The sequence below is a fragment of the Neopsephotus bourkii genome, unplaced genomic scaffold (assembly GCF_033783945.1).
Source record: "Neopsephotus bourkii isolate Nb327-2 ecotype Australia unplaced genomic scaffold, CSIRO-AGI_Nbou_v1 NB_1204, whole genome shotgun sequence".
NCBI lineage: Eukaryota > Metazoa > Chordata > Aves > Psittaciformes > Psittacidae > Neopsephotus > Neopsephotus bourkii.
In genome coordinates this window covers 220,001-235,859 of record NW_026901689.1, presented here as the reverse complement: position 1 = coordinate 235,859, position 15,859 = coordinate 220,001, and the positions used below count along the sequence as shown (strand labels likewise).

The window sequence follows — 15,859 nt, the reverse complement described above, 5'->3', positions numbered from 1 at the left end:
ACTCAGTAAATTTGAGTGAATAGGCAATTTTAAAGAATTTTTATAGGGCTTCAGAGAAGTCATACGCAGACTGTATCTTTGTTCAGATTTAACAGTTTAAATATTTCCTTTGTCTAGGATGCAGAGTAATCTTTAGGCAGAGGAGAAGAGGGGGATGGGGTAGGAAATGCCTAAACCTCCCTTCATATTTTGGCAACCTCATGGTGGGGCCGGTGGTGGGAGCAGTGCCGGGGGCTGATCCCAGTGGGTGTGGGGTCCCCCAGGGAGCAGGGGGTGATGGATCAGGCCCCAGCAACTTTGCTGCCTCGGCCAAAGAAGGGGAATGCCAGCTCCCTCCACGCAACCCGAGTGGGAAGGGGATGAAATGTGTAAAAGGCTATTGTGAATATAGGCTTAAATATGATCCTCTTGCATCAGCCAATTTCTCTGACAAGATATTGCAAGGGTTGCTGTTTCTTAGTAAATAATGATTTTATTGCATCTCTTTAATGAACTGATAACGTGATACACAGTAAATTATCTGCATCTATAACATTACTGAGGATAAGCAGCGTGGTTTTAGTAATTTATACCACAGAGAGACATGCATTATAAAAATAGGAAAATTATTTCCTTTGTTAAAATGTGCAGAAGTCTTTACCTGAGGAACACCAGACAGATTAATCTCCGGAGATCCACTCGCTTGTATTTAAGCTGTTGAACTGTTCGCTGTTTTTTTCCTCAGAATAGTTGAAAAAAACATTTTGTGAGCCAGAATTGACACTGTGGGTATTGTTCCTGCTCACACAAGTTATTAAAATAATTACTAAGCTATTTTGAGGTAACTTGAAGCTTTCTTTAAAACTTAAATCTGAATCCAAAGGAATTAGCATAAATGATTTGCACTGATGCAAACTGAGGTATTGCTGGGCACCTCCCAGCAGCACAGCCTCATCACTCACCACAGCCCGGGGGTCCAAGATGGCCATTGCTGGGTGCAATGGGGTTTTGGGTGGGCACTGGGTTGAAGAAGCCATTGCTCACGTGGGGCTGCAGAGGGGCTCACACCAGACCCCAGCACAGCACCCACAGCATCACCCTGCATTGCAGCACTCAGCCCCGCTCACGCTTCAAGGGGAGAAGCAATTTCTGCTGCTTACCCCAATGAAAGGGAGCCCAAATCTGTTTGGGATTTACTGGCTGGCTGCAGGCATCCACGGCACTCGCTGCCATGGGGCTGCACTGCTGGGATCCTCACCTCCCATCCAGCCTAACAGAGCCCAACTGGATTTCCTCACCAGCCACCAACAGCCCAGTGTGGCCTGAAACCAGGGGCTGCCCACATGAGTCAGTGGAGGGTGAGTGATCAATCCCCATGGGTGATCAGTCCGCATGGTGACCAATCCTCACAGGCCATCGATCCCTGTGGGTGATCAATCCCAGTGGGTGATCAAACACCATGGGGTAATCACATGCAGAGGCAGTCAAGAACAGAGTTTAATGTATCAGGGGATGGTTTGTGGGGTTTGGGGGTGGTGGTGGGCTTGTTTTTTGTTTGAGTATCAGCCTGTCAAAGAGACCAAACTGCACTGAACATGCACTGGGTCACCCCATTAACCCGTAGCCCATCTTTCCAAGTGGAGCGCATCACTGACGGACTGCAATCATTCTCAACATAGTCATGCTTCAGCATCTTACTTCGAAATATCAACAGGTAAAAATTCCCCATCTTGGTGTGAGATTGCATCATGAATTCCCTCTGCCTCGTATGGCAGGGATAGAAAAATACCACTTTTCAACCTTGCACAATGTAAGTTTCTGAAAACAGGAGCTCCAGAAAGCCCAAAAGTGTAGAACAATACAACTCATTTATAGATCCCTGATAACAGATGTGGTTTCTGTTACTCTGTTACCACATCAAGGATTACTCCTGCTCCTTCAGGAAGGACACGGCACCCTCCTCCTCACAAGCCATTACCATAAAGCGGGATAAACAACAAATACCACCTTATCATTAGCTGCATGGAGCGGTTCCCATTGATTTATGATGCTAAACACTGCAAGGTTGGAGCAGGCTGCAAGCCCGTTTTCTGCAGACGGTATTTCCACGAGAGCATCATAAAACACAAGGAGTCACCTCACCTGGGCTGGGTTTTCTTCACCAAAAAGGAAAAAAAGCAGTAATGTTTTACAACTTGAAGGAATTCTCCCCAATATCAGTTATTAACAACCCCAAGATGGCATTTGCATTTTTATAACCTTGTTACTTAAAAGTGAAACAGTAGAGGGAAGGACTTAGTGGTGGTGTTCCCTGCGTGCCTTAATCCCAGCCTGAGCTTTTTATGCTTGAGAGCACCTTATGATGCTGTAACTAACCTCAAACCTGGAGCAGCAGGAGGGCAACAAACCTCCGAATACAGCAATGTCATGCTTTACAGGCACACTCTCTGCAACAGCATGAATGAAGGGGAAAAAAAAAAAAGCCCCGTTGCCTAGGAAACCCTCCAGTCTTGGTAATTATTACTGTAACTGTCTGCACACCCCACCTATAACAGAAATGAATAATAAATTATCGGCGCTGACTGGCAGCTTTCCGCTGTTGCTTCTGCTCGGCGCTGCGACCTACCGGTCTGCACCGGGAACTGCAGCACCCCTGCACACCCCGCAGCCCTCCACAGCCCCACATCTCCCCCACGCAACCCCCGGGTGGGCTCACGTCACACAGCACACGCACCATGTCACAGCAGCAGCGCATCATGCGCCTCGTGTCATTGCGTCATGTAATGGTTTGAGTTGGAAAGGACTATCCAGTTCCAACCCCTTGCCACAGGCAGGGAGGGAGGCACCCTCCACTAGACCAGGTTGCTCCAACCCCATCCAGCCCGGCCCCCAGGGATGGGGCATGTACCACCTCTTTGGGCACCCTGTGCCAGTGTCTCATCGCCCTCATGGTGAAGAACCACAGTAAAGAGCTGCAGCAAAGGATCGCAGGCCGCCTCATCTGCCGTACAGTGTTGAAGGACTTCTGCTGGCGGACTAGTTTGTTTAGAAATTAGAACACTAAGAGTGATTTACTGGATTTGATTTAAAAGACACAGCAGGAGTTGGCAAAATTCACATATCATGGGGTTAATGTGGGTTAGAATGGAGCTATTTGTAATACAAAAATATTGCATACCAAATACACACATCTGATTTCTTTTAATCCCAGCTCATTTTTTGCAACATAAATCACTTTGTTAAAATGAACAGCTAAAACAGCTGGTTTAGACACTCTTGGAACACAAAAATCTGCTGCTTTAGATGCTCTAAGTGAGCAATGAAAAGTGCTAAGTGCAACTAGTCTTACAGGAAAGAGAAGGAAATAAATCCAGTTTACCTCTGAGAGCATGTCGTGGGCTCCACTGGCTCAGGCCAGTCTGGCAGCTGCCAGCACAGACCCAGCTATGGGAACATGCAACAGCAATAGCCATCACCAATTCCTTCAGCTTCTCCAGGCCAGACCCATAGCTCTGAGGGAAAACCAACCCGTTCTCTGGGTGCAGGCAGCTGCCCAACTGACTTTTGGCCAACTGAAGAAGATTGAAGAGTCAAATTTGCCTCCCAGTAAGGAACAGAAAGGGAGCAGGTAATCTGCAGTGCCTAATTGATGCAGTGATAGCCCTGCAAATGGCTGTGTGGGGTGGCTGCAGGGCACAGCATGGCATGGCTGGGAAACACTGACTTGTCCATGTGGCCAAGCAATGCCCACGCAGGCTGCTGCCACCATGCTCAGCTTGGAACAAAGACATCTTGTGCAGCAATGTGCCATGTCCTTCCTGCTGAGGACACACAAAACCTCTCAGGATACACCAGGAAGAACCAAACCTTCCTCGGTGGTGCTGCCTGGCACACAAGGAGCTCTTGTGGCAGCAGGAAAAGCCATCAAGGATGTTTCAGAAATAGGATAAACTGTGCTTTTGTTATTACTGAAGTGAATACAGCCTCTAACTGCAGTACTGGGGGGAAAAGATGCTCATATCAGCAGATTAACTTACCGCCAGGAACCCTATGTGCCTCAAATCTGGGGCACCATTGCTTCACCCTGGTGTTTGCTTCATCCATGTGCTGGTGGTCACCTCCATCCACTTGTTGGTTTCAGTGTTGCACAAAAAGCAGGTTTTCAGTCCTTACTGAAGCAGACCTTCACATGACCTTTTTTTTACTCTTTAGACTTTTACCTACTTTGGTACATTTAGTTTTAGTTCAGCATTTGCAAACATTCTGTAAGAACCCTGCAGCAGCTGTCTATTCTTCTATTGCACTGCGAATCTAGTAGTAAAGCCCAATGAAAAGCCTGAAGATGAAACATCATCCCAGGCTGCAAACCCTCTGACAAGTAAATATACTGCAGAAAGGGCACAGACACATTCAGGCTCCCTATTAGGGAAAACACTCATGTGCTTAGTTTTAAGCATGTGGTTAAACCCATTCTTCTTTGCAAAATCTTTGAGACATAAGCACATGCCAAAGTGCATTCCTGAGTAAGGATGCTTCCCTGAACCGAGGCCATAATTCATTAAAACCCAAGGTGCATTTATCCTACTTTTTCCCGTGAGCAAGGATGTGAAAAGAAGGGGAGCTGGGGGGGAGAAGAAAACAAAGAATTAATTTTGATTTGAAACTGATGTATGGTGACAAGGGGCATTTGGTTTTGTTGAAGTAACTAGAAGTGGGAAGTATTTCAGAAGATATCTAAATAAATCTTTTTAAAGGGTTGGGTTTTTTTTTTCCCCCTCTCTCTTTCTCTCCTTTTCCCTCTAATTACCCATGTCTGGTAGTCTTGGATCTCAACCCCTTGTTATTTAAAATACATATTCATGGAACTATATTTTACAGTTGCACTGTTCTGGTTACAAAATAGCTTCTACTTTTCTAGGACATAATTTCATTTTGTTTAGCCAAGAATTCATTAAAGAAGCTATAAATAACCTCCTTTAAATATTTAGCCATGAATAGAGGGTGGACTGGCATTGATGGCTTATTTTAGTACTAATGCAATATGCTTTAAAAAAAAAAAGAATCCACATTTGAGCATGAATCAAGTTAATCATTAACACTTTCAATGTGATCCTCAGGATCTGCTTACAAGGGAGGCTGCCCCCTCCCAGCTGAGCTCTGGGCACAGGAGGGATGCACTACTTCTCCTGCAGGTCTTTCAGCAAGCCATAGTTTGCTTCATCCCATGGGAGAACGCAGCTCCGTAGACCTGGGGGCTGCTGCCCCTGCAGGGACCCAGCTACCAGTCCCTTCTCACCCTCATGCTGCCCAGCACCTTCTGCCATGCAGCAGAGCATCAGAGTTAGATTGAGATGGCCTTTCATAAAGGGCATCTTAAGAGAAGTCCCAGTGCCTCCACCTCCCTTGTAAGCACAAAGAGACAAAAAGGGATGAAAATGGGGGAACTGATGATGTCGTGTTAATATCCTATGAGCCGTGGGAAGGTGTTCAAGGCCAGGCTGGACGTGGTTCTGAGCAATCTAATCTAGCTGAAGCTGTCCCTGCTCATTGCAAGGGGATTGGACTAGATGACCTTTGAGGGTACTTCCAAGCCAAACTATTCTGGATTCTATGATTTGGGAGCAAAGGTGCAGTTATTTTAGGGGAAGATAAGAAAACAGCAGGAGATGATGCCTCGTTCACGGTCAGCCAAGGTTTGGAGAACCAGATGCTGGTGGGTCTGAGGCTGCTTCTTCATAAAGCCACAGAATCACAGCCAAAAGCAAACCCTTCCTTACACCTCTCAAGCCTTTTTGCTTCACTTCTTAGGCTGAGATTTAATGTAAAGTAACATCAAAGTATTCCAGCTCCCCACTCCCTCTCTGCCAATGTTTCCCCTTGTTTTCCTTGTTCAACACATTACCCCTCCCGCTAACTGTGCTGATACAGACATGCTGACAAAGTAGGAAATTCACTAGCTTCAAAAAAACCCCACACACAACTACTGAAAAAAGCAAACCCAGTAGTGTGAGTTTTAAATCCAGCTCTGTCACCTATTATCTTTCAAGCAGTGGCCCTTACCAAAACTGTATCAGCATGAGAGAGGGGATGGCAAGAAGACAGGAAGGAGCTGCTGAGCAGGGACTCCTGAAGCCAGGATTGCTCTCAGTTGTGAGAAAGATACACAGGGATACATGAAACTGTACCCCAAGTGCTACAGCATTGCTGCCTTTTGAAATAGAGTTGAAGCATTAAGACATTTTTCCTTAGTGCTAACTCCCTCTGGGCATTCTCAAGACAATTACAATGTTTTCTGAGTACACAAAAGAACTAGATTTTGTAATCAGTGTCTGAGTTTATGCTTCTCTCCTTAAGAGCATTCAATTTCCATGCACATTCTTTAGCAGGAGGTTAAAACACAATGGCAGAAGAGAATGGACTGCTTTTATGTCCATGTGGTAGTAAACACTTCAAGCTAGAAATGCAAGTTCAAAAACCTGTGTTCTTTCCAAATCAGTAGTAAAGCAACAAAAACCACACCACTTTCACAGCTTTTTTTACTGAAAATTTAATTTTACAAAATACCCTTTTCCATCAAAGAAACTTCCCTGCAATGTACATGAACCCAGTGTTTTAAGATCTCTACAGTGAGATATCAGAGGTTTGAAAGAAGGAAAAAAACTTTCAGCAGACACCTAGTTGCAAAACCTACAATATGAATACAAGTGTGTCTTAAAACGCTAGAGAAAGTAATGCAATATAATTGGTGAATCTATTTGAAATGTGAAAAGTTTCCTTAAAATGGTCCATATGGTATGTAGAACATCACAGCTGGCACTAAACTGCCTGTATGTAGGCTAAACACAAAAACAATGTATGTAAGGAACAGTTTTCTGAAAAAGAACTCAAGTGCTGCTCTCGTAAGGCAAACATACACAAAAGTGCTGACAGCACACAGGGAAACCCACCAATTGAGATGAAAACTCGTGTTCAAACACTGAACCTTTGTTTCTTTAAACTTGCCGATAAACATTTCAAGGATAACCAATGCCAAAGAAACAAGAGGACACCCTTTTAATGAGTGAGGTGTCACACATACAGTTGTACATAGTCTCAACAAATATGCCCAGATATATCTGGTTGGGTGGGCAGAAACTAGCTGGGCTGCTGCATCCTGGCAGCTTTGAACTTTGAAATCCTCTTTGGAGGTTCTTCTGATGCTTCAGACAAGACTTCCTCTGATTTCCACTCCAGAATGGTAGGCAAGACACGCAGAGCAACGACTGGGTGTGGTATTAAGGAGGGAGACAAAGGCTCCTTTTCTACAACAGTTCCAGAAAATGCCTACAACAGAGGAGAATACTCAAAATGAGCTAATAAAATGCAAATGTGAAGCTATGCCCATAAGGTCATTACCCTGTATTAGCCTGATTAGGATTGTTATTTCTCTTAATCAAAAGTAAAGAAATGTCTTTAAATCAATGATCATTCCTTGCGTAAGTAACCAAATTGTAATTAACCTCAAAATATAGCTTGTTCAAAGATGACCAAATGAAAGACAGTGTCTTAAAAGTACTACTTCATCTCATTCCTACCACATAAGTGATCTAAAAATTTGCTTCCTCACTGACACATGCCCAAGAAATAAAACCACTGATGTAATATATAGCTTCATTTTGGATACGGAATGCAGGGACTTTGCAAAGTTGGAGCATGTCAGCATTTCCATCATACGTCATATTTTATGACTTAGTATCTTCTAATTGCATCAAGCTGACACACTGCATACAAATTGGCAAGCACATACTTTGTTTGTTCTTTCTCCTTACCAAATATGATCAAATAATGATGAAAGCAAGTTATACTTAAGAGAAAGGCAAACTTGCCTCCAACTATTTCTTTCAACTTGCCTCTATAAAAGGTCTAATGAAAACATTTAATGTTTAAAAATTATAATTTATATGCAGTCTATTATGACTTAATCCTTTTTAATTTAGCTAAGAAATGATTCCTGGAAAACGCTGGGAAAAAAAGAAGCTCAGAACTACTTTTTTTAAACATATTTAAGAACAAATCAACCTGCTACGCATTGGAAACAGAAAATTCAGAATGCCTAAAGACAAGGAAAAGCAGTTTACATTCAAGGTTTGATGCTCAGACTGGGCACAAAGGAATGCACACCAGATTCATTAACTATGCTTAGTTCTGCTTCTTCATAACTCAGTTACCAAGAAAAACAAAGCAAAACAAACCAGCCATTCTTTTCTTGCAGGACTTGCAAAAAGCAGTGGGGTTTTGTTTTCTGCTCCAGTAGCCAAAGCCTGCCTAAAGCTGTGCCTGTACACAATTGCCTTGTTCTAACAACATACTCATTTTCAGAAACAGGTAAGCAGAATCAGGGTAAAATCAGAAGCAAAAGGAAGAAAGTTAGTGTGTTCCAAGCATATTTAAAGTGCCCACAAAACCAACCAAAATCACAGCATTTAAGAAAGCATGTCTGACTGGAGTGGCTTGCTCTCTCTCTCCTTATTTAACACATTATACTGTAGAGAATAACCATGCCATATTAAAAAAATGGACAGAGTCTACTTAGATGTTTTATATTATCGCAAATATACTCCAGAAAGTCTAGAACATGAAGCGCTAACTCTACAGACGGATCTTCCACCATCAATCATATCCTGCCTGGATTCATCTGTAGCTGTTTGTATGAAAAGTGATGATAAACAATAGCTTTTGTGAGTAATGCGTTTCTCGCAGAAAATGTGGTTGTTTTTTTTTACATAGAGTTTACATTGAACTTGCTCACTGCATTGGAAACTACTGAAAACTCTGTTTCATCTAGTTTGAAAAGAATTAGTGCAAGTTCTTACACAACAGAAATGAATATTCTGCCCTGAATTTCAGAGTAGCAGCTACATTTAATTCTTGTACTCACCCAGTCACTAAAGCATCCGTACATTTTCCCTTAAGTTGCACAGTCTCTTGTTTACAATGAAGCCCTTAACTTTCCAACATGGGAAAATAGGTTTGTTTGGGATCACTAATGGCCCTACTCTGGAACAGGATGAGTAGAGGTGTAGTGCTTCCTTCCGCAGGGCAATTCCTAGGATGAGCAGAGGTGTAGTGCTGCCTTCCACAGGGCATTTCCTTCGTGTTTAGCAAGTCCAAATAACTCAGCTGGTACTTGTGCCTGTTAATACTTAAAACCACCACCTGGGAACTAGATGCTAGGTTGCTGCGCAACGTAGGTTGATGAGAATCAACTCTCCCCTCTCATCAACTACGAAGCACAGATTTCTATTTTTCCCCCCCTTTTTTTTTTAACCCTGCTGTATATCCTAAGACATTTTCAGGATGAACCAGTAGACATGTCACTGCTTTCAGTCACTCCAGCAATGGACTATTTTGTCAAATCCTCATGGAAGAGTATCAGGTCCTGGGGAAGCCCCTGACTCATTTCCTCCCCTCTGCCCCCAGCCAGAATGCCTATGACAGAACTTGTCATCCCACAATGTTCTTATGAAGCAAATTAGGTAGGAGTCATAAAATTATTTTACAGGAATCAAACTGATGGTATAGACAGCTACAGTCATTACATTTCTTGTTTTTATCCCTGCCAACGATCAATAATTAATTAAAAACTGCACCTTGGTTGTCCCTGAAGAGGGAGGAAGCTTTTCCGGTAGCTGCTGCTGCCCCTCCTCCTCTTCAAGTATGCCTTCGCTGTTGTCACTCTGAGTGGCTTCATCATAGCTAATACTCCTCTGAACTCCTTGTCTGTCATCAAACTCAGCAGCACTCTTCTCACTGGTATCGCTACAAACACTGTTCTCTCTGCTTCGAGACTTCAAAATTGATTTACGAGGGACATATTCTCCATTCACAACATCAACAAAGACTCTATAAAGGAAAAAAGGAAAATGCTAGCTTTAATAAACCATTTCAGGGTCAGATGACAAAGTTACAGTTATCTTGCTTTGTCTTCTGTACAAATTAATTATGATGTGTTTTTCCAACTTTTTCGCTGCAGAATCACAATGCTGTACCTTTTGAAGCATTTTATTTACCAATGTACACGAATCAATTCTGCAGAGCAAACACAGTTATGTCCTTTATTCAAGCATTAAGTTGGTCTACTTTTCCAGCAGAAAACATATAGCTCTTTGAAAAGTGTTAGGAAACAGAAGAGTGTGAGTTATCCAAATTAGGAAATAAAGTAAACTAGACAATTGTCAGGGTTTTTTCAGGGAAGAAAAACAGAAAACCACAATGACTGAAGATTTTCTAGAATGAAGTCCTCGTCAGGTGTAGAAGATAAAAACAAATACTGAAACATTCATTGCACATGGGAAGGATGACGCTTGTTCCTGAAAACTGCCATAAACTCCTGTTTTCAGTCAAAAAAAAAAAACAACCAACTTTTAAGATCAGATCAACACGAAGACACTTTTCAAGTATTCTCAAACTGTAAACTGATAAAGAGGCCTCTTCCTACACTTTGTACTCCATCTCCATGACTTAAAGAAGTCAAGGGTGGGTGGAAGAGTGGCATTATAAGACAGTGCCAATTTTATCAAACTCATGAAGGAGAAGCCAAATGACTGGATGAGTGTTAAGGGTGTTTTTTAACAGCTTTATTCATCAGGCACCCCTGGAACACTTGCATCTCTTTACAGAAACTGGGGTTCCTTTGCAAAGCTCTGGGAGAGCACCACAGAAGAGTCCTCTACCTATCTTCAGCCCCAGCAGCTCTGATTACAGAAAAGGATTCAAGTTTTCCCACTTCGTGACACATTTTTTTGAGATACTTAGATTCCTGAATACACCGACATACAAATGTAGTGTGATTTTCACAAGCGCTTAATCAAACCATTTAATTGGTGTCTCTGTATATCTTTACAAGCCTAAATACTTGGTTTAACTCTCCTGTCACCTTAGTTTTGTATGCTACAGAATCCTCTAAGCCCAACAGCATTTCTCAGGCTCTCTTGACTGTAGGTGTTCTACAGGTGAGCACTTATTTTTATAAAGAACAGAGGCAGTGATGGACTAAAGTCAGGGAGAACAAATGCAAGAGAAAATATGCCAACAGAGGCCTCAGTATATTCTGATGATACTGGAAGGAAGAGACAAAAACTGAAAATTAGTAACTGGGAAAGAAGGTATATTACAAGGGATAGGTCTGGTCAGTTAGGCTTGAAAACAAACACAGAAGCAAAAGACATGGAATTAACCAGAAAATATGACATCACTGCTGTATCTCTTTACCCAAAGGTACTAACAAATTTATCTCTGTTTCAGAAGGTCTGAAAAAGCAGATGAATGTTGAATTGCTAACTAGAAAAGAAAACTTTAAGCTTAAAAATGTTTTACAGATATGTAAGTGCAGCAACCATGCAGATGCCACAAACTTTCGTTTTTAAGTAGTAAACTCAGTTCCAGCTGTTTCTTTCAGGAAATAGTAGGCTCTTTTTCATACTATAAGTGAACAGAAACAAAAAGTGGTCTGCAGAGGGGAAAGCTCACATGCCAATGATATGAATCACACACCGGTAAATGTCTGCTGGGGTTTTGATGTTAGGCAGCTCTGGAGTTGCATGGCTATTGCCACTGCCATTCTTCCGTTTACGCCTGGCCTCTTCTTTTTTTTCACTGAATTTCAAAGTAGTATTTTTTCCTGTGTTTATTCTTACCTGAAAATTGAACACAAAGGATGGTCTAGACCATAAAATCAACAATCACTAGGCTGCAGATCAACTGACATCTGACATTCTCCTATCCAAGCAGTTGGTAACTATGAAGGGTACATAACTTAAACATACAAATGGTAACATTCATAGTGTGAACTGTTTATCACTTGCAGGAGGCTGGGGCATTTCTTTGCACTAATATGCAAGATTTTGCATATAATATATGAAAACCTGCTTGTTCAAACTCTGCTCAACAGCTGAGTTGTTCAACAATTAATTTAAAGTCCAGTAAAAAGTAATTTTAAAAACTTCAAGACAGGATACTGCTTTTCCAGAAGCCAGGACAGCAAGCATACCTTTGAAGATCATTTTTCTAATACCATATTTGATACTGCAGGATCTTAACAGTGGGTTTCAAACATTTGAGAAAAATCCAAAATGTCACCTACAGTTACCATTCTACATTATCTGAAATTTTCTATCTTAGATATGGCATGTATGTTTTATGTGACTTTTCTGAAAGATTAAAAATATACATAAAGTACAAACCCTTTTAGGTTCAACAGTGTGAGAGAAAAAAATAGTTGGAACAGAGTTATCTCCAACATCTGTATCATCTTCATCATCACTACGATAATGAGTACAGCCATTAAGGTGGCCACCCATCAAGTCTGAATTTGCTACTTCTTTGTGGAAATTGCCCTGAGTAACACAGTCTTCTGCTCTGTATGTCCCATTCAGATCTGTCCTCTTATCTTCTTTCTCCTCTTCAGATAAGCCTGCATCTTCTCCATTTGTTTCAACTGTATCAGGCATCCTATGGAATGAAAAATATCCAAGTGAACTGAGGCAATTCATACTCTTGAGAGACACAGGCACACAAAATTATGAACAAGCCTGTACATAATTTTCTTTAGCCAGGTAATGTATTTTTAGCCAGACTGTGGAACTTTTTTTACACAATGTAAGAATGACTGTGTCCTTCCCATGTCGACTGGAAATACCAAAATCATGACACTCTGGCTATATGTATTGCTGTAGGATCAGAACAGATCTTAGGATGTCATTAAATACTAAATGTGTCAACTCCTACATTGTAAATGCAGGATTTTTTCCTAACCTGTGGGAAATGGATTTTATTTCCCCCTCTTATAATCCTAAGGAAAATATACTATACTGCTGGACTGCTGTGGTTGCATATCAGAGGCAGGTTTCAGAACTTTTGGCCTTGCAGCACATGCTTTGCTCATGTTCCACCCTTCTTCCACTTATTATACTTTTACCTGCATTTAATCAATAGCCTATCACTTATCTACACTCATGGCAAGATCCTTTGTGTACAAACAGAATCACACGCCTGTAACTTTCTGAGCTCCAAACCTGACAGTGCTACTGCAGCACTGTACCTGTCGAGTTCACCAAGTAGCATTTCTTGTCTCTCCAGCTCTTCTAAGCGAGCCCACAGTTCCTCTTCCGACTGAAAACAGCCCATGGATTTTGTATGATTTCCATTCGCTGGAAAATCCCCCTCAAAAACATTTGATACTTTTGGCTTTGAGTGAGGTTTGTGAGCAGTTCGGTATCTTCCTGTGTAATGAAAAATAAGATGCAATTACTAAAGCAACTTACAAAAAAAAAATCAAAACCCACAACCCCAAAAAAAAACCCTGGGTGGTGGGAAAAAAACACAAAGGAATTAAGGGATACAAGCAGAACATTCTCCATTTCAAATTACTGTTTAACTGTTTAAGTGAAACTGTCAATGACCCAGAGCACCAAGCACAGGATAATAGTCTAATAGTCTCCGGATGTTACAGACATACCGAGGCAAAGCAGAGATGTTTATTGACAAAGCAGGAGACACTGATCCTATGACACTTTAATTACATAGTGGTATTTTTTACTTCTTGTACCAAACAGTAGACTTTGATTTGCTTTGATAGACATCAGCGTGTGAATTTGACATTTGCTCACCACCCCATTAACAGCAGCATTTTATTTACCAGGACAACAAACCTAGTTCGTACTTTTGCTCATTTTGGGCAAAGTTACCTATATTTAAAGAGCAAGGTTTTGGTTATATTTTTTAAAATTTAGAGTGAAGATCATTAAAAATGATCCCCAGAGTCGTCTGGAAAATCTGACCAAAATCCAGTCATTATGTATCACTTACTTCAAGAAAAAAGATCCACTCTGAAAAGCATAGAAAAACCTGCCTTTCAGAAATTATAAACATAAATCCCTTTAAAGCTTCAGAGGTGACCTAAGATAAACACTTGTGAGTACATGGTAGCCACCAACAAGTTCTTGCTGGCGTTTAAAAGCTTTGCTACCCAGTAAAATGGTGCATCCACTGAGGATAGGGAATACTTCTTACCATTTGAGTGCTATCTAGCACATAGGGAACAAACTGCCAACAATACTAATGCTTTAGCCCTGTCTGTGTGAAGGGCAAGACTGCTCCTTCAATCCCCCTTCTCCCAGAGACCAGCAGCTCCTTGGGCATCGCCTGTATCTGCACAGTCCCAGGCAGCTTCCCAAGGGAAATTTTCACTCCCTGCCCATCAGCACCCCTACACAGCATCCACACCTCTCTGCAGGAGGGAGGACCCTTCCCCTTCCATTCCTCCCACAAATACACCCAATGTTTTGTCTGCACAGCAGGACTCCAGTATCTCTGTGGGGTTTATGAAATTCTTTGTGCATCTAATCAACAGTAATACAGTGTCCTCGTTATTCAGCATCCTTGAAGTTTTAGAATCTCTTTCTCTTAACTAATTGTGTGGCCATTTTTTTAATTTTAAGGACTCGTGGCTTAAAGATATCCTTATTCAAATACATCAACTTATACTTTAATCCTGAGTTAAATACAAATTCAATAGCAACATTAAAAAGCAAACAGGTGACTGTAAGTAATGTTGGAATGTGTATCCCTACTCTTCCACGGGATAGCATTTTTCATCATCTCATTAAGAAAAGACTGAAAAGTACTTTATTGAGATTTGAATATAAATTGAGGTAAGCCAAGCAATCAGAGTAGCTTGGGAGAATTTCATTTGGTGTAATTACAAAATTAATAAATAAAATTTGGGAGGATTAGTTAACAATCTATTTCAATTTGATTTTCAGATTATGCCCTCCCAATTTCTTTCTGTTACACTTCAGTGTTAATCACTGACTTGACTACCAAGGTAAGCATGTGGCTTCCTGAACACCAGCAAGTGCTTCAATGTGCCAGTGGTTTTCCCTCCTCATTCTAAGAAACTTTTCCATTAGGAAACCAGGTCAGATCTCAAAGACAACAAAGGATGACCACTTGCTGTTTCAATATCCACTGTGCTCAGTCACCATCACTACAAGGCACAACTATTAACTTCATACACTGACAAACAAAGTGAGATATTAAAATCCAAAATGGAGAGTCACTAATTAACTAATGAGATGCTCAGGATACTTGTCTTTGTCTTCCTCGGAGATACAGCCCATTTCCACATTAACAAAACCAACTCCTAGTCTGCTGAAGCCCAGGCTGCCTCAAAATAATCACCAAGGTGTTCTTTTAGTTAGTTCTCTCTCAGTCTCATTAGAGATTGGTGCTGACAGAGAATGTATTAATTCCCATTTACAGATTATCAGCAGAAGTTAGGATGATTTCAGAAGACAATGATGATGATGGCAAGTTCAGGAGACTGAAGCTGCACAAAGGATGACCTGGCATCCACAGCATGCTGCTGTATTAACACTGCTACAATGGAATGCATTTCCCAGAATGTTACTACTCCTATTTTGCAACGACATCTACCCAGAACAGAGATACGCCCTGTGGTGGTTTAACCCCAGCCAGCAGTTAAGTACCATACAGCCACTCACTCCCTCTCCCCTGCCTTCAGTAGGATGAGAAAGAGAATCAGAAGGTAAAACCCATGGGTTAAGAACAGTTTAATAACTGTAAGTAAAATATAGTAAGAGTAACAATAATAGCAATAATACAAGGAAATTTATAGAGACAGAAATAAAAGTCAAAAAAAGAGAAGTGATACACAATACAATTGCTCATTGCCTGCTGACTGATACCCAGCCCATCTCCAAGCAACAATCTGGGGCTCCTGGCCAACTCCCCCCAGATTTCTGTACTGAGCATAATGCTCTGTGGTATGGAAGGACCTTTTGGTGAGTTTGGTTCAGGTGTCCTGTCTCTGCTCCCTCCC

At 41.5% G+C, this 15,859-nt stretch overlaps 1 protein-coding gene across 2 annotated transcripts in view; it reads right to left on the bottom strand.

Annotated features, from left to right (window-relative positions):
- Positions 1-6,499: 6,499 nt before the first annotated feature.
- The window catches only part of URI1 (URI1 prefoldin like chaperone), a 43,930-nt gene continuing 34,570 nt past the window's right edge, over positions 6,500-15,859 (bottom strand). For both annotated transcript variants that reach the window (XM_061364304.1, XM_061364305.1), the window contains 5 exons: positions 13,058-13,238; positions 12,201-12,468; positions 11,512-11,654; positions 9,609-9,861; positions 6,500-7,302 (listed from right to left, as the gene is read on the bottom strand). In XM_061364304.1, coding sequence (XP_061220288.1) covers positions 7,114-7,302; positions 9,609-9,861; positions 11,512-11,654; positions 12,201-12,468; positions 13,058-13,238 — 1,034 coding nt within the window. In that variant the 3' untranslated portion in view covers positions 6,500-7,113. The remainder of the gene's footprint in view (positions 7,303-9,608; positions 9,862-11,511; positions 11,655-12,200; positions 12,469-13,057; positions 13,239-15,859) is intronic.